This window comes from Vanessa cardui, chromosome 1, assembly GCF_905220365.1.
Source record: "Vanessa cardui chromosome 1, ilVanCard2.1, whole genome shotgun sequence".
In the NCBI taxonomy this organism is placed as follows: Eukaryota; Metazoa; Arthropoda; class Insecta; order Lepidoptera; family Nymphalidae; genus Vanessa; species Vanessa cardui.
In genome coordinates, this window is record NC_061123.1 from 9,445,965 (window position 1) to 9,471,165 (window position 25,201).

The 25,201-nt window shown below is 31.3% G+C and overlaps 1 protein-coding gene across 4 annotated transcripts in view; it reads right to left on the minus strand.

Moving 5' to 3' along the window:
• The window catches only part of LOC124534584 (protein bunched, class 2/F/G isoform-like), a 133,210-nt gene that overhangs the window by 64,563 nt on the left and 43,446 nt on the right, over nt 1–25,201 (minus strand). For 3 of the 4 annotated variants that reach the window (XM_047110532.1, XM_047110515.1, XM_047110507.1), the window contains one exon: nt 9,146–9,277. The exons of the other annotated variant lie outside the window; for it this stretch is intronic. In XM_047110532.1, the coding sequence (XP_046966488.1) occupies nt 9,146–9,277 (132 nt within the window). The remainder of the gene's footprint in view (nt 1–9,145; nt 9,278–25,201) is intronic. 4 annotated transcript variants of the gene reach the window in all.

Below are 25,201 nucleotides of genomic sequence, written 5' to 3' on the forward strand. Positions count from 1 at the left end.
ATGAGAGCTGATTCTCTTACGTAAAGTAAGGTAAGATTTTGCATTACGTCGTTCAGTCTGATGTAGAGCAGTCAATACTATGCCCATTTTTTTATAAAGTTCCTTCTAGTATCCGAATTGTTTAACATATGAATAACGTTTGCATTAACATTGCGTTTATGCCAGTAGTGTTGAGAATCCAGAAACAATAACCAAGGCCTTTATATATTGATCTGTGACCAAAATTACTTAATGGCTGGGACATATAAATCACTTTTGATCGTTGTATATATATTATTCCTGTTATTTGGTTCGTTATAGACTTTTACTTCTTCCTTGTCAACATCAGAATTATGTATCTGACTCATCTTCACTTTCATCAAAAACTACATCCTGATCTTTATTTTCTTCAAAATTTCTCTCTAAAGCTTGGCGAATTTCATCATTTATTAATCGCCCAGTCATTATAACTGCATCAATATTTTTTCCATAAATAATTTACCACCCAATATAAATAAAAGAGACAAAACAAAAATAATAGCTTAAAGATTAAAAGTTACGCCGCGTGCCTGGTCGGGTCCCTGAGACCCGAGCGCACACAAAATGCGTGTTGTTCGGATGGGTGTACGTTGTGGACAGCGGGAGAGTAGTCAAAATAGCCGTTAGTTTATATCGCGAAGCTACTCGGGAGTGCAGCGGGTTTGCTACAAAAATTTAAAAGTTATCGTTGATTTTTTGAAGTGACGGGTCTGTCAGACCCACCAGGCACCCGAAGGGTTAATTAATAAGCCTATTTTGTTTAAGCCCATTTCTATTACTATGAACTACAGGCTATGTATATTTTATGTTATTGTAAATAATTTAAAATGAAATATTTCGAAGGAATAATCGTTAAAAATGATGTTTATATTGCTAATATCTCGTTTTAGATAAAAATCACACGATTATTTGCCACTTTGACCTTTTACAAAATTATCTTTCAAGGCAATTTTCATCGAAACCGGAAATTGTGATGGTATGTGACACATTTAATCAATTCATACCCGTTTTATATCAACTTTCATAAATAGATTCCAGCACGTGACGTTTCCTGTCTTAAAAATTAATATTGAAATACTGTTCGACATCAAGGAGTCCCTACGCATATGCGCAATAAAAACTGAGTATCATATGTGTTACTTTGTTTTAAATATATTGTAACCATAAGTAAGGAATTTATTCATATTTATCAAAATATCCATTACATTGGTAAATTAAATTGAATTTATTTTCAAGTTATGTCATTTTCACACATCTTTCATCTAATATATTTTTTTGTCGGTACGTTTAAAATTATAAGTTATTGTTTACTAAGCACAACTAGTTATGATATTAAATTAATGTCGGTTACATTTTAAGCGTACTGTATTTGATTCAAGAAAGTAATAGGTGATGCGTTATACTTCAATTTTATTCTGTACAGTCGACACACAAGAGCATAAAATTTTAAGGCCTTTGCGCTTCGAATACTGATTTACATTAGCAAATACTAAGTTTTACATTGCAACTATAATAATTTATACGTTTGACTGTATATTCAAATATAGTTTAAACGTCCGATATTGTTTATAATTACTATGATTCACTGCCATTTAGTTGGGGAAAGAGGTTAATAAAATTAATAAGCATAAACGAGAACCACTATGAACTACTTTCTCAATAACAATAATATAAATTAAATATATCTCTCGAGAAGGTTAACATTCATAAATGCATATAACGTAGCCAACTCTGATGTCATCTCCAAGATTACTTTCGTGTCAAGAGCATTCTTAAGACCGATGACAGATTATGTGGTTAAAGACATTTAACGCGGTTTGGTTTACAGGACGTCGTAACCATAGACTCCACATTCAAGTCTAATTCATGGCTGAAATATAACTTACATTGTAACTAAGGCTAGCCACGTTAGTACAGCACAAGAGACTCGAGGGTTAAAATCCGTCGGGTGGTTAGTAAAATATTTTTCCACGGAGAAAACATCCGGACAATATCCGGACACTATCACTATGAGTAGTAACAGTAACCTACCTTGATGTGGTTGGTTTAAAAATCGACCATAATACCTTTACAATTAAGTGCTAATATACAAAGTAAACAAGAACTTTTGCAGCTTGTACGTTGTTAGAAGGTTCTAGAGCTTTGTATTGAGCGTTAATGAATTTATGTTCTTATTACAATGATAATAGTTTCAATTTTAAACGTCTGTCCCTGTAAATGACGTAAACAAGTTCCCGTCCTTGTGCGGTCGGGTGCGTAGTTTCCAAGGCTAAGGCAACAAGTGGGATTAGTTTCAATGTCATATGAAACTACAGCAAGTTTATGTATTCATTGTGTTAGTACATAAGTAGTACGTAACTAAGATTTATTGTTGTTGTTAATATAATCAGCGACTTAGTATGTGTATGATATTATTTAATGTTTGTTTGCGAACTTATGAATATTTAATGAATGTTTCGTTTTGAATAACGAATTATTTGAAGTCAAAGCTTCGACACCAAAACGAGGAAAACGTTTATTGACTACTTTTGCTTCTGTAAATAATTATCAAATTTTACTCGCTGTTATGATGTACTTACAGAACCAGCTAAGTGGTTTAACTTGAACATTTATCTGAATATATATAAATCGAGTTTACTGTATCCACGGTTTAATTACATATATAAAATTATAATTTGTATGTAATAAATTAACAATATCAGGGTTCGATTTTGTAGTCCTGTATAACCAATGCGATGCACCTTCTCACAAATACCCCAAGATTAAATCCGGTAAAAGTTGTTCCAACTTTCCTGTCAACGAGAAATTTTCTACTTAAATGACGGGCGGTTACCAGTTCGAGCACGGTAGAAGAATTACAGATTGATTTACCCGTTCCATAATACATTTTCGGCTTCGTTACCGGTCACGAAGCGTCTTGAACACGGCGCTAGGATCGCCGGGTCGTGACTGCGAACGCTCTCTATCGGTACGCCGAGAAATTTAATGAAACTTTATAAAATATTATGTAATATTTCTTATTTTATAAAGGACGGTGCATTTTCCATTAAATAAATGTTATAAAAACGTCAAAAGATAATTGCTGTTAGCTCATGAACGTTAAGTTAATCCTATAACTTAAAATCAATTTTATAAGAATACTAGCGACCCGCCCCGGCTTCGCACGGGTGCAACGCTAATACTAAATATACTGTAGAATGTCTCCATACACAACGATCACAGCTTTTCGTCATAGAATAATACAAACCCCTATGTCATTTGAAATCTGTAATATCTTCGAAAATATACATTTAAATTACATGCTGTCATACTGATCTATATTAAATGCACAGTGCATTTAACATACTAATTGGATAAGGATTAATGCTGCATTACTTAAAAGTGCTTCATAAGTAAGATATCATTTCTCATAAAAAGTAAAGTATAAAAAATTATTATTATGAGTTATCCCTAAACGGTAGAAATATATCATGCTGGACATTTATGTAGCCTTTTTTAAGTTTCAGCCCGTAGCCTCTAAAATTATCAGTTAAAAAAATATCAATAGTATGTAGATATAGGAAACATAAATTTTTATAAAGAAAGGCGAGAACTATTTCTTAGGCAGCCACTGAAACTCGTGCTGCGTCTCAACTGAAATACGGATATTTCGCGGTTAAAATAGTTTACTTAATTTATTTAAGTAGTCCGAAAATTGATACAATCTTATTTTTTTCGTAGTGAAATTTTGAATAATTACAATAGTGGCAAAAACAGACATCGCGAAATGTTACAATGAGAAACTCACCATAAGAAGTGACCTAAAAATAATTCGACTACGCCTGCTTGATTGACGGCAACCGTAACATGATGAATCGCGAATACCGAAACTATGAGATCGGATTGAGGCTTTTTCCGGACATCGAACTCTACCATCGACCGTTGCTAGGCAGTATGTAACGGGTCATATTGAAGTATATTCGGGTACAGCAAATCGCAATTTGCAAGTAATAATTATTAACCACTTTCAACAAATAATTTGAGTAATAAATGTATACAAGGTTTATAATCCTATGGCAGTTTTGACTGGTAACGTGATGGACTGTTTGTAGTGTATTTTTGATTGACAATAACCGATCCAACCTGCTTTTAAAGTAGCATAAATAACAGTTCATTAACTAAATTTATTTGATTTACCCATTTCTCTATCTAACGATCAATTATAAGTTTTGCAACGGTATTGTGATTTGTTACCGTTATAAATGTAACAGTCAACAAGTTATACTTATGTTATATCATTTTTTTTAAACTTGTTTTTTAATAGGGTTCCGCAATGAGAGTTGTAGCACCATTCCTCTTCTTAATCTAAGCTATAAAGTGCTTTTAAATTAAGTAACATTAAAAAAATCAATGACTGTGTGTATGATTGTATTATTTAATAAATTTCAAACGATATAGCTTTTATATATAAAACGTGCAACAATTATGGACCTATTTAATAAACAAACGTTTCTAGGCCACAAATACATGAAGTAACCCTGGGTAATCTCGATAATCTATGTTAGTAGAGAGCGTAGAACCGGTGCTAGCTATTAACCCCCCTTATAGAATTAGCGTTTTGAAATGTTTGTATAAACTTATAGTTGAATACAAGCCACCTTTCGAGTAATCCGTACACTGATCTAAATATTATTATTATTTTGACGAATGTATTAAAATTTTGCAACATACAAATAAATTCCGCGATTTATCATTATAGCAATTTGAATTTATGCTTGTGTTTTATATTCTAGGCCATAGTTTATCGATCTCAGATTTCTCAATTACACTATTAGAATCAAATTATTCATTGAGTTACGAAAATATGACAAACGACGTAAAAAAGACATCTCAATATCAATATTAGTATGAAAACATATATATATATATATATATATATATATATATATTCCTTATCATACGGCCTTAACTTAAACGCTCATTTTGGTTTATTGATAAACGTGACGTTATGGAACTTTGAATTAAGTAAATAACAATGGATTCCCTTACCCGTGGTCAAAACGCAAATTACTGAGGGGTGATGTAACCACGGTACTTATGTAATGCATATATTTGCATATATGACTAAATGTTATGGAGATAGCGGCCTAATACCGGTTTATGTGAAAAGATAACAAGTTTAATTTGTTTCCAAACAGTTATTTTTTTTTGCTTTTTATTTTTAGACTGGCTGCAATTAAGTGGAATTATTTAAATTAATTTCATTAAGATTACAAAATATTAAAAGGAAATAAATTACGTGCACTTAAAAAATATAATCGAATATAATCATAATATTGATACATCTCAATTAGCAAAAAAGGTGAGATAGCATGTAAATTTAACTTTGATCTCAGTAACGTGAATATTTATGTTATTTACAAAACATTTCGTATTTAAATCATCAGTTATTAGTAAATATATTTTGATAATGTACTTTTAAATTAATAAATTAAGTAATATGAAACGGAAAATATATTCTTATTTTTCTTAGGAAATGAATGCATGTTAATAAGTTTTTAATATGAAAATACATCACGACAGACAGACATGCTATATCCAGCAATCGACTTAACATAGTATGAATGACGACAATGATCAGAGGTAGTTAATACTTTCCAGTCAAATCCAATTACAGTCCACAGTTCATTGGATCTAAACCCGCAAAAAACTTGACTAGTTCGTACGCTTAATATTCTTATTTCACCTTTCTACGTTTAGTCATTTGCTTAAGGTATAATATTTTGGTTATCAGTCAGAAATGAATCCACAACTTAAATCGCTGCAAAACGCTTGCTATACGTTTGAGCTTTTGAAGCATTTGTCGGTCAAATATTTAAAAGTATTATACACATAGTACAAGACGTATTCGTATTTCATTTAAATACATTTTAAATTAAACAATAACTTCGATTACGAAATAAATTATAAATATGCAAATCGACGGAAACTATTATTAATGCTGACATCATGTTAGACAATATTTGCCTTACGATGCGTTTTAATAAAATAGCTTTGCACTATATTGTCACTCGTAATAGTTTAAAGAATGTAATAAACTGGTAAGTAATTAATATTCTTTAAAATGAGGTTTTTGTATAGTTTCACTATTTATTTATTTAGAGGCTGTAAAAATACCTAATACATCATTGGTATCAAGTAAATCGAGCAGATAATTACCTATGATCGATTAGTGTGCTTATTATTATTTATATAAAATAATAACAATTGAATTTTTTTGTCGGTATTTGGGAGAATCATTATGTGAAAGCTTTTTATTTTATGTTTAATGCATAGTTCTTTCAAATTTATACCGTTATGACAGCAACTTAAGAGTAATCATAATATACAGTAATTTATTAAAGTTAGTGATAGCAATTTAGCCATTAAACTCTTAGGAAATATTATGGGTGTCGTATATATGATAGTCTTGGATATACGTGGTTAAATTAATGAATATCTCGAATGGAGCCGCCGCCTATAAATTATGTATTTAGCTGTTTTTGGATATTTAGTACGCTTGAGATTCATAACAATACGACCTTTATTTTCAATAAATAGTATACTACACTACTACAAAACTATTTCCAAGTAAACGTAAAACATAACACGGCAATAGAAATTTGATATCGTAATAATTTAAGAATGGCAACACTAACATTTGAAATTAATATAATAATAATGAAATATTAATCATTGTGAAAAAGTATTCAAAAATAGCATTAATTTGTCAATGGGATTTAGCTATTTAGAAAACTGTCGCATTCTTGCTACAATTATTGGCGAACATTATTCGTACAAACAACATATTAAATAATAATTTCGGTTTTGCATTCGTTTTTAAAACCAACACTTCGTAAATGAGCTACGACGTTGCGTTAAAAAAAATAATATAATTCTGATACCTTAAAACATAAGAGCACAAAAAACGTCGAAACAGATACCAGATTACGTGTCCGTCAGTAGTGCGCACCGCCGCATCCTTGCCATGACATCCAGAGACGAGTCAACAACCTCGAGCAAAAAGATTGCGGTGAAAAAAAAAACGCAATAACTTCCCATTGACAGCCGCCTTCTATTCTCGTCGCATGACATAAGCACTTAGCCGTAGTCCCGAATTATGAGCGAGTTATAACAAACAACGCTGCGCCTCTAAAATAGCGCATTTAGAATGTGTTATGAGTTTGTGCAAACATTTCAATTCTAAATGGATATATTATAGCATTTACCTATTATTATACTTTATTGAGATTTTGTATTAAAAGTTTAATATACTCATTTTATTGCTTTTCATTCTCTGTAAAATGATGTCTTCATAGAACATTGCTGACTGTATATGTTCTTATGAGAAACTTGACATTACTAATATACATGGCCCATAGATACAAACATACGGAAAAACCAAAATCGCAAATATAATTTGTTTAATAGATAAAATAAAGATCACTGATAGAGCAAATAAGCTATCAGCAGGAAAAGTACTAGATGTTGATTCATCGATATTCTTTAATTACACGGAAATGGAACGGAAACATACTTTCAACAAGAACTTTAATAGATATCTTAAAAATCTGATTTTAATAATAAACAAATCAGTGTGTTTTTAGAAAGTTCTCAGGTTTTCAAAACTTTTAATGTTTATAATTGTTTTGCATCTAAAATTAGTGAAATTTGTAATGAACACAATGTCATTTTTCATAAATATCCTAAAATAATTTGTATATGTTAAACATTGTAGCAACTATCTCCTATATCTAGTATAAAAAGACTTGAGAGGTTTAAAATTCAGTGAAATAAGCGAGAGCTAGTTAAGCACATCAAGGCTTTTGCAATGAGGTGTGTAATTAAAAATATAATCTTTTATGCAAATTTTGAACATTATATACAGATAGCTAAAGTGTAAATTCTATACACATATTTTAATACGTTCCAAGGTACTAAGAAATCGCTTAAGTATCAAACAACAAACAATTTTAAATGTTTATAAATTTGTTTGTTCATATGGTTCTCATAAATTTTAAGTTCCACTTGAAATATCTGAGACCCCATTTAAATATTGTAACTATGTATTGTTGGCAACATTGTTGCAATCTGTCGTCGCATATCCCACTTCAATATAGTCGTGTCGACTGACAGTCATTCATTGAAGAGACTATGACGTGACATGAGCATTGTTTATGGCAAGCGCTAGGCCCTAATGGAGAACGCTTAGTATTTTACATTATCACTGCTTCCATATGCTAAAATTAGAAAAGTAATAAGTTTTGTAAAAACATCAGAATAAATAACTGATCCTAAAATGTTTCAAGATTTTTGCACATTATTTATTGTTCAATTTTAGTGGCCTCCTCGTTCTCATGTGAGCAATAAGCAGATGCTAACTATCGTCATTAGTACTTTATTTGGCAGTGGCGACTTTTTACCGACATATGATCCCATTATTCACATTGAAGGCAAATTGTAATTACTCTTAATTACTGGAGAACCTCAATGAAATTTTCTTAAACCTTACATAATTACAACAGTATAAAATATAAAATTGTACAACACTCTATACATACAACAGTAACAGAAGATAAATATGCAGACAGCAAAATAATTAATAGTTACAATATAAATAATCGCAGGACACCAACAGATCGAAAATTCAACCAACATAACGGTACGAAAACAAACATCTAGCATGCATACACAATTTACTGGATCACAATGAACGCACATACAATAAAATTCGTGAAACAAAAATAGTAACAAAAAAAAAATACGACAGAACCAAAACCAAAGATCAATTCAAAATGAATGTTTAAAACCAACACCGTGACATTTCAGAAGAGAACGAAATACTAGCTTTGATATTTAAAATTATTAGATTAAACTTGTGCAAATGTTGTTATATCATCTTATGTTCAACCTTCAAAATTATTAAAAACAGATTAAAGCTCGAATCACATGGTTGGTACAATTTACTTTATTATTTGAAACTAAATATAAAAAGGCAAATAATGTATAACAGCATTTTAAATAACAAGAGTTTAATCGTCACAAAGCTAGTATTTGTAAACAAAAACATCATACTGAGTGAAGCCAAACGTTCCTAACATGGTGCTACCTTGAATGCTGCTGTCTTTCGGAGGGTGGTGGTGAAGGCGCGCGGGAAGTTGCGGTCGAATCACGCGCATCTGCCGCTGTGGTAGGACTGCCGGTACCGCTGCCACCCAGCGCCAACGCCAGCCCGCTGATACTGCCGACACATCACCACGTCACCACAGCCCTAGCGACGTACTCCGAATTCGGTACAAACTTACCTGCTCCACTTTCAATTTTCCGAAAATGCGTTTACGGTGTTCGAGTCATTAATGGTGAAAAAATGTTTCTACCTCTATGATAACACTCATGAAAACACTGGAGCAGATAAGGCCGCTAAATGAAACTAGGATCGATGTGCTATCACTGAACTAGCCTAGTTAACGATATACCTAACAATCTTATCATTGTTTAACTACATTAAAACGAACACAGTTAATGATATCCCGCCAAGTTTAGATTGTCCATGACTAAAGTGTTTGGTTAAATGTTTATAACTAGATAGCCGAGCTAAGCAGAACATTCTCAGCGGGGTTAAGAAGTATATAAGCAGTGATGTTCAGTTAGTGGCAAGGCAATGAGGGTGTCAGAGTAATTGGGTAACGCAAGCAAGCAATGTTTGTTTATTTTAAATAAAGTGACAGTTATGTCATGCAAAACCAAAAATAAATGTGATCCTAACGATTACGATAATATGCATGTAATGAAACCATTTAGTGAAACAAATCGAGATAATTTCACGCACAAAACAAAGATAAAATTTCAAGGTTTATTTTTCATCCACATAAATCAATCTCGCATTGGATGTATGAAAAGTGGAATGATGATAAATTTACCATTCAGATGCCAATCACAGCGTGAGACTGATAAAGAGCCGGTAGGAAGTCGTCTAGAAATCCGTCACGCAGTAATAGTGGGCGAGAACACCCAATTAGCAGAGATGTTCGCGTCAGCGGACGAGAAATGTTCCCGTAAAATAAGTAGCGTATTATGAATGGAGCTGAGTAAAATACCTACGTCAGCCAGACTTTAATGATTACAAAACGCCAATAATTTTGCAATGTTATTCTCCTCGTTTTAGCTTTATATGTTTACGTTCAGTTTATACTAAATAGAATATAGGAAAGACTTCTTTTCTATTCATTTGTATATACCATAAATAAATAAGGAACTTGAGAATTGTAGGTTTAATTTCACTTAACAATCGTAAATCCATACTGAGGATAATGTCGAGTAAAAGTTTCGTTTCGTAGCAGAACTAAAGTTAAGGTATAATCAGAAAATGTGTTTCCGACAAGTTTGGTAATTATAATTTCTGAAATACCTCGGAATTGAAAATGCTAATTTCCGTGCTACTAAATATTATCTGCAGTCAAATGCGAAGGTGACGTCATATGGCATGAGGTCACACGTTTGGGCGGAAGTTTACATCGCAACAAAGGACATTAACATTGAATTTTCATCGCTTTAACAAGATAAAATAATGTTTTAGTATAGATTTTAAAATGGTTAATCTCGTGTTTATATAATCTCTTAAATAGAGAAAAACCGTTATTAAGAGATACTTAATAAAAAATTTAGTCCTCATTTGAAATAATTTTATATTCATAAATTGAAAAAATGTTTCGTTATTTTATGTTTAAAAATAATATTGTTTTACTATAAGTTTTACAGATTTATATTTGAAATAAGATTGAATCGCAAAAACAAAAATACTTTACGAAAATGTGGAAGCCTTAATTAATATATTTAAATAGCCTTTAGTTTTAAATTTATTTAATTTTATTACTCAAGTAATAAAACCAAATAAATTTAAAAAGAGCTTGTGTTGTCATTGAAAGTACTAATTTAAATTTTAAGAAAAACAAAAGATTATATATTTTTGCATCATAATCGTATACATATGTAGCGTAGTGAGATTTTTGACATGTTTGAATGTTCGAAGAATGACCTGCAGTGACCCGAGCGTGTAAAAAATAACACTCCAAAACGCTGTGAGCAGACAAAGTTGTTAATTTAAAAATACTTAAGTTTACTTTTGAAAGACGTTGACGCATGACTAAGAAGATAGATTTAAAGGAATTTATTAAAATCAATGAACAATTATCTCTTCTAATGAATAAGAAGGAGTATTTTTAATTCGTATCTGAAAATCTTTCTAGACCAATGTAAGAAACTTTACAAGAAGATGCAACTCTCCTTACATTTCTTATAATACTATATAAGTTACTGCGCCTCATAGTTTCACGTGGTTTAAATTGGGACTATTGACGCAACATATATGAATTTCTTATTCTTTTAGTTCTTAAATTGATTACAGCTGATCGCTTATAAATATAAATAGAGATGTTACATTTAATAAGACTTTGTATAGTGAAAATATATAAAACAGGTGCATAATAGGAAATGCAATATGACCTTCTGTTTGACACATGTGTAACGGCGGCTGATGTCGTGCGGCCTCGACAATGTACATGCTAATAAATTTAACTTTAATTACCCAGAGTATATGAACATATTACAATATGTGTAGGTTTCTGCCGTTAGCGTGTTTGAGAACAATGTATGAATAAGCTATGACGTTCCATATGCATCTTTATATTTTACACCTCTCCATGCATGTATTGTCGACTAACATTCTTAAAAGAATATAATAATTAAGATTACATCCAATCGTCCTATTTGAATTGTGAGTTTTAAAATTTTTCTCTAAAACATCTAACAATGAAATCTTAATCCAGTCTTAGACAGATAATAAATGACGATTTATTGAACTCGATGGGACGTAGGCATCAAACATAAAAATATCGAAGTGTTAAAACTGATATTTAATTAATAGATTTTAACATAATATTACAATTTATTACTAGAGGTACAAAGATGTATGCGCATGTATGGAAATCGATATTATTAGCAAAGTATCAGTTGAGCATCTTCAAAAAGCAATAACACGTTGCATCACCGCACTCAGTCTAAATTTATACATATATCCGGAGGGCACAAGGTCATTGGCGAAGGTTACGAAAGTGAAACGATTAAATCTATAATTAAAAAAACTTATTACGCCACCTGTAGACAATGGTATGCAATCTGTCATTACAATCGTCAACACTAACGAGAAGCATAGAAATTAATTACAAGTATAAATAAAAACATTATTTAATTTTTTGCCAAGAGAATAAATTTAATTGAATTCTCAATGACCTGGACAAATATAAACGCATTCTTAAAATATAATCGCAGGTTCCAATTCGAACAAGTGACTCTATTTTTGAATGGGTTTATTAATTAGTGTTTTATTCAGTTTTCAAAGTTATAAGTTACACTTGTTGGACGCCGATTTTGCTGTTTGCGTATCCAACTCTCTCCAAAACTGCATCGTGGGATAAATATTCTAAAAAAATTATAATATTTCACATAGCATTATTCGTTTTCACTACTAAAGTAACTTTTCTGAATTAGGCGAATTCGAGATAACCACAACAAACAACAGTAACAAGCTCCAAGCTCTAACCACTTGCGTTATTAATAACCAAAGTTGATAATTACAAATTGTGACTATTGTTTACAAATAAAAACCCGCTCTACTTCTTGGTATATCAAACTGGAACGGCAGACGTTCTTTGAAATAAACTGTTAATAGGTAACAAATGTAAATAAAGACCAGAAGCTACGAGAAAAACGGAATTACCCACTAATTGGTCAATAAAGTATTATTCAGACTCATGATGATTGATGGCCTGATGAAGCTATTACTGTATACTGCAATACGACACGTACTGCATCTAAAGGTTGAAATTGAAATGAGTCATAGAATCAAACGACAGCTTTTCGTGTCGACACGCTAAAACACCATAAAGTTTCAAGCGATATTGACTCGAGACCTGGAAATGTTTTTCAAGTAATACTCACACTTGGTGTTACTAGTTTTATTTAAAACACCACAGTCATCATTCGGTACGAGAACACAGTTTTAGTTTCGGTTTTGTTGGTTAGAAAAAGTTTTTAAACAAATATCACAATTAAATCTATTGGCTAAGTCTATACAGAATTATACACCCGGTTATTAAGAGACATAGCACAAATTTTGCTAATCACGATTACCTAATTACCAGATTTGACTGGAATCTTGACAATTCTGGCGTATATTCAAATTCGATGACGACACCAGTTTTTTAGTGAAATTAGCCAAGTCGTTTGAAGACTGAGCAATTGATTGTGTCTAATTGGATAGTTTGTTGGCAATAAATTTTATTGCTGTTTACATTCAATAGATCGTTCGAATATTTGTTTGATCTGAAGACGAATTTACTGTAAAGAAGAATGAATACGAAAATATATTTTGGGCTTCTATAATGACATTGAATAACTAGATTCCAATGTACGGCGGTATATAATATACTATAGTATTTTCATTTGTAATATTACTACCTGCTCCGTTCCCGTGGGTAGTCGTGTACACTATATATTTATATCAATGTCAATACATACATATGGAGTGTAAATCCATTTTTGCTAAATGGGGTATCCAGTGGAATCTTTCAAATCAGATTTGATCTTTTTATTTGCGCTTTTAAATAAAACACCAAAATTATCTGCTATATGTATAATAATGCTAGGTATGGGTAGATTAAAATTAATAGATTAACTTATCATAGCTATTGTCAATATATAATACGGTTGTTTATGAAAAAAAGTGGAAAACTTTAGTCAAGACACCGTGTGATAAAAATCAAACAATTGGGTACAGCGTTTAATGTTTATGCTTCACGAGATAAAAAAAACGCCTAATATGTAGTCAAATACTGACCTAATTACCTAAATTATGTTTTACGTTACCACCAACCATTCCACTGAAAATTTCCAGTAATGCCATATATAGCATATCTGTAACCTTACTAAAGAGAAGCGCTGTCGAATGAAACAAATGAGAGAGTATATAATTAAAGATACTATTAATGAAAATATTTGTAAGGTATGTAACAAAGTAGCCTCTACAGTAAAAAGAGAATTCAATTGATTCCTCAGAAACAGGTAATATTGGTCGTGAAGCCTACATAATCGTCTCATTGGTCCAGAAGCACAAATGCCTGGTTTAGATTGTCAGTACACGGATTCATTTATAGGTCGCACTAACAATTTAAAGTGGTTATTTTATTGTTTTTATCCGCATCGCCTATAACATTTCTTTGTCACATATAAAAACTTATTTATATACAAGTAGTAAAAGGAACCGAAAGTATGAATTTATTTAGTACCCTTTTATAAAATGTGTAAACAGTTTTTAACTTGAATACAATGTTAAATTAATTTTATTAAGGAAATGTCATTGATAAATAAAAGTCATAGCTTTGTTTTGGTTTTCACTTACTTGTATGTATAACAAAAGTTATGAACGAAATTTGTAATACAAATTATGTATATCCGTATTGGAAATAATAAAAGGCATCTGTTATTAACAATAAAAAACATTTTGAGGATTCGCAAAGTAAAAATATGTCATATGAAAATTGATAGAAATCGTCGTCTTCATTTGAAATTGAGGATTTCCGTAAAGAATAAATGAATTATTTTACAATGCTTCCATGTTTCCATTTGAATGTAGTTCGTAAATAAAGTTTAAAAGGTTTTTGTCTGGACGATTTTACATCAACACAGAAGGTCTTTAATATTACAAAGATGATAAATATTTCAATACATCATATCGTATAAGTACGTTTGGTTTTTTTTGCGTTTACGATCATAGATACTACTACTGTAAAATATATAAGATTAAAAAAATTAAATAAAATATACATATAATGGAATATTAGTCAGTTAATGATACTTACTGATTTCAATAACAGTGATACATTGGTATGCGTGGCACAGATCCAGATTTGAATAGACTAGTGCGGAAATAACCGCTGGAAAATAGATTTTATCATTGAAAATGTAATCCTGATAATTTCGAACTTGAGAGAAAACATGCGGTATGTTTTAAAGATTTAGAAGTTACGGCAGGTGCCTGGAACTGTAAACAAGGCATAAATATGTCAGTGGGCGTCGCTGTTCGTTTCGAAGCCATTGATCATAGACAATTATATTATATATTATATGATTCTGAAATTCCAAGTCATCTTTCATTTTTATAAGTATATTTTTTTAATATATTTCTAGCATCAGTCAGATGCAGCTAAAGAAGAGAACAATCATATTTAGAGTACATCGTCGATAACAACTTACTGACATCGTCAGACATTTAGCAGATTTGCAAAATAATTTAACTTTTCCTAAATTGTTTATTTTCGCTCGACTCCCGGCTGGCGCCGAACTCACCTTGACCGCGGTTCTTGGTCGGTACAACAAACCAATCAAATCTGACCTTCCTACCCCCGCGAAATCTTTTAGTACTCAACAAGCCTTGAGGTAGCTCTTTGTGTTTCAAGAGATCTTATTATAATAGCCTTTTCAAAATCATGCATGCATAAACTAAATTTAATCTACGAACTTATATTCTGTTTTTTCCGGTAAATGTTGAATATATGATATAGTTAACATAAATCAATTTTATAGTAAACAGAGAGTTTTGTTTATGTTTATGTCAGTGAATATATATATTTTATATTTAAACATCACTTTAATTTAAGAGTAAACAGAAACATTAATTAAATACACAATTGACGTATAAACAATTAGTAAGAGGTGTTTAAACAAACAAAATAGATTTAAACACCGCCGTGACTAACTTCAAGTAAGTCAATGTTTTACAGCGAATATATGTCGACTACTTTAAAATAAAAAAAAATTAAGGAATGTCATGGGCCATTCGATTGGAACCAATGCTTTGCTTTCGATTACTATTATGTATTAAATAATAGACACAATAAAACAATTTATCAAAATTGAAAATAATTAAATAACAAAAACATTGTTAAGTACACGCTTTTTTCTCCTAAGCATTTAATAAATTCTAATAACAATAGTAAACTTAGTTGTCTCCAATTGTTATCTCTTTATCTTTAAGATATCAGAATGAAATTGGGGTAATTAAAAATAGTTCTGTTACAATGAAATTATTTTTAATGGAAAGCGAATTTCTACCAATACTATATCGAAGTTTTAAGCATAAAGGTAGAGGACGACCAAAGAAACGATAGATGGATTGTGTAAAAGACGATATGGCTAGAAATAATGTTACTTGTAAGATTAATTCCGACATAGAATGATGGTAGAAGAATACAGGCTGCGCCGACTCCAAGTAAAATTGGGATAAGGGCAGGTGGATCATGTTATACTATATTGGAGTCTTATTGATGACGACGAGATTGCCAAGAGGGAATAGGCGTGATATCATATCAATATCAAGATCTTTATCACGAAGAACACAGAAGGAGTTAGACTTCTAACATTATTCCAAAATGTGTATTGCATAACAGTGGACTATGAAATTGGCAACAGATTAAAAATCAAACACTACAATCTCGCCTAAGTTACTTTAAATGAACATTATCATATTGTTCGACTACAAAGAATTCGGTCGCAAAAAATACACAATGAGATAACCTCGAAACAAAAATAACAACGACATGAATAATCGTAAACAAGACGAGACGACACATACAATAATGCAAAGAAACTTTCATTGCTCTGATAGTGAAATTAAAAACAATTACTGAGAAAGAGACAAGAAGTAGAAAAATAACATCGGGCTAGTGTTAAAATATAACGATGACTCAGTTTCGTTTACGTAGAGTAGAGATAAAAACAGTCGAATCGTATTCCACACAAGCTAGCCGACATCCTTGGCATAATCTGCATCAAATAAATTATTCCGTAGCGTGAAATTAGAATGCTGATTGCGACGGCGACACTAAAATGTTAGTTTCCACTCGGAAATTGTCGAATCGCGCTGACTAGAAGATTTATAATGTAATGATTACACATTTCCAATCCGTATTTTAATTAATTTAATTCTTAATTAAATATATGTGACGATATTTAATATTTCAATAACGGCACGGTTATTGCGAGTGAACTCACGAAATTGTTAATTTATCGTTATTTGTTCTTAATATTATATGCATTGAATTACAATGCATATGAGACTTTATAAACAATTCATAATATTTTTTATTAAATTTAGGGTTATATATGTATGATTATAAACCTTAAAAATGGACTAAATATACTTTTTGACAATTTGAAATACGCTTCTCATTTGATTAAAAAAAAATATAATCTTAATACATATATCGTCAGGACTTAAGCGTACCTAATATAAATTTAATTAATGTTGTTCTAATATCTACAGTTGAATTTTAATTACATACATTAGTTTTAATGGTCATACTTCACAGTCTACAGACAAAGATGACATCTTTGTTATTATTAAAAAGTAATTTTATTAATCATAAAGATAAAGATTATTAAAATTTTTAAAAGCAATAAAGAAATATATGATGTTATTACCTCTGAAGTCTGGCATTTGGTCATAAAATGTTTATTGAGTTTTATTTTCCTATATTATACCGTTTTTGAAGACTATAAGATATAGCAATAAAGAAATATATGATAAGAATAACCGTTCCGTTTCATAAATAACGCGTGAAGAATGAAATTCTAAAATTTTAACAAAGGTTCTTAATTATTATTGAAACGGTATTATTGAAAGACCAAATATATTCAGTGGCAGATTACATTAAAATTGCTTTATTTATTAAACATTAATCGGAATTGGTTGTTATTAATACCGCATTGAACGACTTTTCAATCATCACTTATTATAAACGGAATAAATTTAATGGAAAATTATTAAAATACATTGCAATTATACAAAATGTTTCCCTTTCAAATGTACCTGATCTTTCATTCGAATTGTTAATAGTGTTAACAAAAGAATTTGTTTTCAGTGCCCAGGAATAAAAGGCACGGACACGATCATATGAGTAATTGAAAATATGCAGTGTGGAGTACCACCCACGGCGTACCAAATTGTGGTGATGACGAACAGCGGCGGAACGACCGTGCATTTCATATATAAATACATTTAAAAAGAAGCACAGCGCTATGTAGTGATTACAATTATGTTTATATAATCTGCTGAAGATTACTGATTTTTTTGGGAAGCAGTTCGACTAATGTTTTTGCATTAAATTCGAGTAAAATACTTCTGACGCAAAAAAACGTTTACATTACTGACATGTGTGCTGAGTTTAATTTTTATGAATCATTATTAATTATCTTTCAAAGTATTGAGTTTTGTATTGAGTTTAATTGAGTTGCAGTATTGGTAATTACTTATCCTACTACTTGGTCAGAAACGTTTTAATTAATATCACCTCTAGACATGGTACAAGAGTGAATCAGGATCGTATGTGTGTTGTCAGTAACGGTACACTAATGTGATTAGTAAACAGACACCCCGATGAGTGAAGGACGGTCGTAGAACTCTGTATTAGGGGAGTTTACGAGGGGGTACATCAAAGGTTGATGAACTATCTGTAAATAATTTACTAGGTATAAAAATAACACGTATCATTTGTTTTCAAGTATGACATGACTTTAATAACAAATCCGATGTAAAAATCTATATTTCAAATGAATAATTAAAATATACAAAACAAGATGTCGACACGGGTTATGAACTTTAACGGTGTGTGGACATAGGTAATGGGATTGTCAAGGTTGTTTGTCACGCTTTAAACACATTAAATGTGACTACTGTTAAAATAAAACAATTTAAAACGAGACTATCCTATTCAACTAAATTCAAATTAAATATCTTTGTTTTTTACTAACGACTTATCGTGACATCAAATATTCTAAACCCCTCAATATGTAAATTATTTAATGAGAAGAGGTTTTATTTTTTTTTAAATCGGACTTAGATTTTGAGATTAATGCGTTCAACCAAATGAACTATTAAGCTTTATATAATATAATAGTTTTAGATTAAATTACAATGAAGTAGAGCTCTTAAACCGTGTACATTACAAAGTTTATTAAGACTGCGACAATGTTTTACCATTTATGGTATTAAAGCAAGTCGTTGTACCTATTACGGATTACAAATAGGCTTAGCATTTGTGTAACGATATTGATCGGATAGATAAAATTACGGTCAACGTGACAGTGATAGCAATAATATTAAATACTTATGTAATTCACGATCATTACAACATTTTAACCGATCCACGGATTCGAGCTCGATGTGGTCAGGGTCAGCAGCGTGTTTGGCAAAGTTGTCTAACTGTTCCACTTCGTTCACCATCGTTCGTACAATTGAACTAACAAGTCGTTTTGCACGATTCTGACATTTAGTGGCAGCTTTAGTAGTGAAACGTTATTTAGTGTTTCTGATTTTCCGCCCACCAACACCCTCACAGGTGCTAGGAAATAACATGATTCCTGTATCGCTTTAACTAGATCAAACTTTGCAGCATTTAACATTGCTATATCATCGTTGATTAATTATTATTGTTGTTTATAGTAGAATACTGAGTTCATACTATTGGTTATGTAAATATTACATCTTAAATTGCCTCATTCGAATGTATAATCAGTTCTCTTCAAAAATATGGCAAACTGATAAAATATACGGCGCTAAATAATAATCACAAAAAATTAAAACAAGCCAAGTTCATCGTAGTCACGTAACTAATATTTTGCACGTCACTAAGTCATTCATACAGAGCCAAGTGTAACCTTAGCTCTAGTGCTAGTACGTACGGTCTACGTAAGATAATAAATACGAAACCACCCCTCGTGACCGCACAAGGTCGCTCGAGGGAAAGGTCGTGCGTCGAACTTTCTAGTCGTTTACGGGTGCTGAATGGATAAATGATGACGTGCAGACTACTGACATGGGTCAATAACCGGGGATGAAGTTGCTCAAATTATTGTACCAAATATTTAACAGAGTTCATAATGCTTTTGAAAAGAGATTTATTACTGCTTTATTAGGGATGGCATTGTTTATTTTAGCATAGCTATTAATTTTAGACAATTTTAAATGACTTATTGTTCGTAGATCAGATAATGTGACAGATAAGAATGTCTTAAAAATATTGTAATTTATTATAATCATATTGAAGAAGGTCTATAAAAGTTCAGCGGTTATAAGTCGATTAACTTCTAAGTAGCATGCGTTCTGGAATAACAGTTGCAAAAACATTTGTGCCTTACCGATAACATTACGGATAATTTCCGCCAATATTGTTTATCTCAATTTTCCAACAACGGTATCAAACATCCGCCGATGATTCAGTGGATGCAGGCGTTTAGAATAATGTATGTTATAATTAAACGTTTAGTCATTTAAAGATATCGTAGTCGCTTCGTTAACTTTTTTCCATTATTCTTATCTAAGTTACCGGGTTCTATTATTAGTTACTGTCAGTATGAAATATACATTAATCCTTATATATGTATATAAAATTTAATATTTTACTTATTGTTATATTTCTATAAAGTTCAGGCAAATTTTTTTGCAGTGTGTTATGATAAAACAAATTTGGGAGATAATTTGCATTTACAATCAATGTTATTTTGTGTGTACTTGGTTGGGTCATTTTTTGTTTTGTTCCTCGTATTTAGCAGATATCTAACAGAAGGATTGCCTTTTGAGCTCTTATCGTGCATCGGAGAGTTATCGTGCAAGTCAAATCGATAAACCTGTTTATTATCATAAATACCCTATAATAATCGATTAATCTGTTCAGAACGTTTACCGAGTCAATTTCGGATTTCAATCGGATAGACAAGCAAATTTCGACAATGTGTCCGGAATTTGAAGAAAGACAAAATAAAGATAATACGAATGTTGATATGCAATCTCATTGAATTTTTTTTGTAATCTTATTTTACTGGTTATAGTTGCTCTTTGGTAACAATAGTCGACCTTCTCACGCTAAACTTCATTCACAACATTCTTTAAATATCGAATTGCAATTTGTTTCATTTAATTGATGCGCGCGCAGGTTTGCAATAATATATATGTATATGAAACGTAATTTTCTGATTGACTGATTATACTCAATGCACAGCCTAAACTACAAAACTCAGACTTAAGGGAACCTTATTTATTAATGCACGGATATTTATATAAAGAAGTTTGCGAAATTTTGGTTTATCCCGTAAAAAACTATTTTTTTAAAAGGGAAGTTGCTAGTTAATGAAAAAATAATTATAAAACGATATAATATATACCTAATTTACAAAGAATGTATCTGTTTATTATATGCACTGAGAAGATAATCCCTAGGTATTATAACAAAGGTTATCGTGCACTTGCATCGTATTAACACAATAATTCAGTTTTAGTGTTTATCTTAAAAGATGTTTGTTTAATGGTACCTACGCTATAGAGCATTTAGTAAGCAGATACGAGAAAATCAAATACAATAATTAAGGCGAAGACACACCGAGGAGATAGTAGTAAATAGCGGCGGTGTCTCAACAGGTTGTTAATATCCATGTTACATTATTAGTGGGCAGTTAAATGGCTTAACTGTTTGTGCCGGGAACATTTCGCGAGCGGTTGCTAAATGCGACGCTAAACGCGTTATTTATGTGATTCCGCATTGCGGCCGGTATGGCGAGGACTTTACATTCGTTTTATGGCCTCCGGTCGCTGTTAAACTATTGAGCTTTGGAGACTTTTCGGGTAGTTCTCGGTACTTGGGTTTCATGTCGCGTAATTTAACATTTCATATATCATTAAAGAGAGTGAGTAGCATGATTGTATTATTGTTTCTATATATAGTTGAGACAAATAATACGTTAACCTACATCTTACTTATAACACTGATTACTTATTACCTCTGGCCGGTTGCCAAAAATAATACGAAAGAAGTACGTATTAAGCTAATTCTACAAATTAATGTTAAATATTACAATTCAGTGCAAATTCATATCGTAAACAGTGTGAATAAACTTGGCTTTAATTTAACGATCGTAGCAAGCTGTAAATCTGCAGGATCAGCAACATTTCGCGGTACAATTTTATCGTCGGCAGTGCTGTATGTTAACACAGTCGTTTGCGTGTATTCGCGCCGTATGTCTTTCTAATACGACGAGTGAGTACGACTTGTATTTGAGGTTTATTTATTTAGATGGCTAACAAACATTGCAACCAATTTTATAGCTATTACATTAATAAGTTTTAGGTGAGCGATTCACTTCCTTATGATTGCGAAATTAAATTGTATTTTTTGATTGTGTATTTTAATTTATACGATGATGTCATTGCTTTTTACTGCGCTGAGATCACGGATATTAATAATGTATAACTCGTTGCAATAAAATTGTATATAATTTGTATTATCAGCGCGCTCATACGAACGGAACAGGACAACAACCTTACGCAGTCGACTCTGAAATAATAACGTAATGTTTGCAAAAACGCACAATTATTCCGAAACTTTTTCGTCGAATTTGCATTGCTTTTTATTCATTATGACGTATTCGAAGATATCTATTTTTAAATTAAAATATTTCGTAGAAATAAAAGAGGAAAAAAATATCTTCAATATTTAGTCACAGCTAAAGACGAATGAACACATGTTCAGAAGGATAAAACTAAGCAATTGATTATAATTTAGCAGATCATCCGATCGTTAAGATTGAATCATCGTGGTTTGACGTACCTACTACGAAGAAGATGAATGACTTGTACCAGTTTTAATTAAAACATTCGCGAATTTATCCCGTGAACCATTTAAGTTTGTCATTGAAGAGATTATGATAAACTTTATAGGAATTTTTAATTTAATTGTTGGTAGAGTTACTTCGAACCTTAAACAAATATTACAGTTTGCAACTTAACCCTAAAAGTACCGAACAGTGGCATAAATATATACTTTATACAATCAAAACTATAACTGGATGCCTCATCAAGTACTGTTTTAACGACTGATTATTGCAAGGCTAATGGTACGTATACTTAATTTTATTTAGAATAATTACATGGCGTGTGTTTAAAATGTTTATTCACTTATTGTTAAAGTATTTTATGTTTTTGAAACATAACTACAGGTACTTGAGGGCGCAAGAGTACTTTATAACATAGTTACAAATATTGAATAGATGTACTAGCAGTCATTATATTTAGCAAAGGCTAAAACCCCAACTACTAAGCCTAAATAAGTGAAAAGACTTAAAACAAAACTAAAGACTTAAAAGTTTGCATAATTCATTTAAACTGAGCCAAAAATCAAAATACATATTATTTATTCAATAAATCACGTCAGTGTTGAATTCAATGAAAAGCTAGTAACGTTTCGGGAAGTACATTCTATTGGGAAGACCTGTCATGAAATTCGGTCAAATGTCAGTAAAGAGCAATAATTCTTTTATATATCCTGCCTAGAAATTGATAAATACTAAGTTTAAATAATACCTATACAGATGTAGAGTTATTAACGGTGACTACACGTACAATCAATCCCTAGGAACATTTCATACGCCTACCACGTGAAGTTAAGGAAATGATTGGAACAGTGGTCCGATTCATTCATCAGATCGTATCGGTTTCCGCAAAGTAACTGCTTAATTACCAATGTACGAAATCTTGAGAAACGGGTTCTCTTTAGATCGTGTGATAGATATAATTGTCTCGATCATTTAAGTATTTTATTTTTTCTTATGCAATTTAATTTTAAAAGACAAAAATTACAGTATTGGTTCAACTTCTAAAATATATCTATTAACAGTAAGACTAAGTCTTTGACGAAATTTTTTCCGTCGTTTTTATTAATATTCATAAGGCTTTATATGACCAACCATCACAAAATAATTATTGACTATATAACACTTAATTAATTTTTTTTTTGACATTTTATACAAAATATTGTTTTTTTTATATCTTAGATCAATAAGCTTAGATTTGCTGAATTAATATTTACAGTAAATACATACAATAAATTTGGTGAGAAAATCATAAACAAACAAACTGTAAACACATTAGATTCCATACAACGTTTCTATATAAATTGAACTCAACTTAATATCTATATCATAAAATGTTGAATACAGAAGGACGTCTAGTTTACGCAACAATAAGTATTGTCTGTGGCACCATATTACTCATGTTGCTCTACATTTGCAATGACCAATAAAATGCAACCTAGTATTATGTCTAAATGCAACATTCACACCGACAAAGGACTCGGCCGATCATGAGGTGTGTTTTTGAAACAGTTGCTCAAACATACAAATTAGTAACATTATGTTTTATTCATATCTCTATGATCTTTGAACGATTTAAAGTGTCTAGAATGTCCATGTAATATTGTGTATTAACATTCTAGGCAAATGTATACTTCGTAGCATAGAAACAAGGTTGTCTGCTTGTGTTCAATTTATTATATATTGGGACTAGAAAATGGTTCACCTGATGTTAATTGGCCAGCGACAATGGGCAGTGGTCTATTGTCGCTGTACGAAATATTGTCCAATCCTTATATCGCCAAAGCACCACCAACCTTGGAAACTAAGAAGTTATGTCCATTGAGCCTGTAATTACATTGGTCCAATGGAGAACATAACACTAATAAGTAATACTATTTAGCGGTAAACATGACGTAATGAGCCGGCGTTACCCAGACGGGCTTGAACAAGGCCTTGTTTATGTGCTGAATGTGTGATAATGTTGTGATACTGGTGTGGCCACACCAGTATCAAGAAATTCGCATAGAAACTTTACAATATCTACTTCATTAATTTTAGGTAACTCTTCGTTATTTCACCACGGAAACAACAAAGATCTTGAAGTTCTTTAACTCATTGTAATTGGTATTTTGTTTAAAATAGGTACACAGTTGTATTACACATAGTAGTAGTTATTTATACACTACAATACAATAGTATTACATTATTTCTGATGTGTAAAGTTATAAATTAGTAACATAATATATTGAGGTGCCACGACTTGCTTTGTAATTATGACACACTCACACAAAGACACTATCATTATTCTACCTTTAAGGTCGGATTTGTAATACGTACTAGTAGATAATAAATACCCTTGTCCATTCGCTTTCTTTATTATTTGGGAATATTCCAGAGGAGACTGAATAATGTGTTAATAACGTTTTAAACT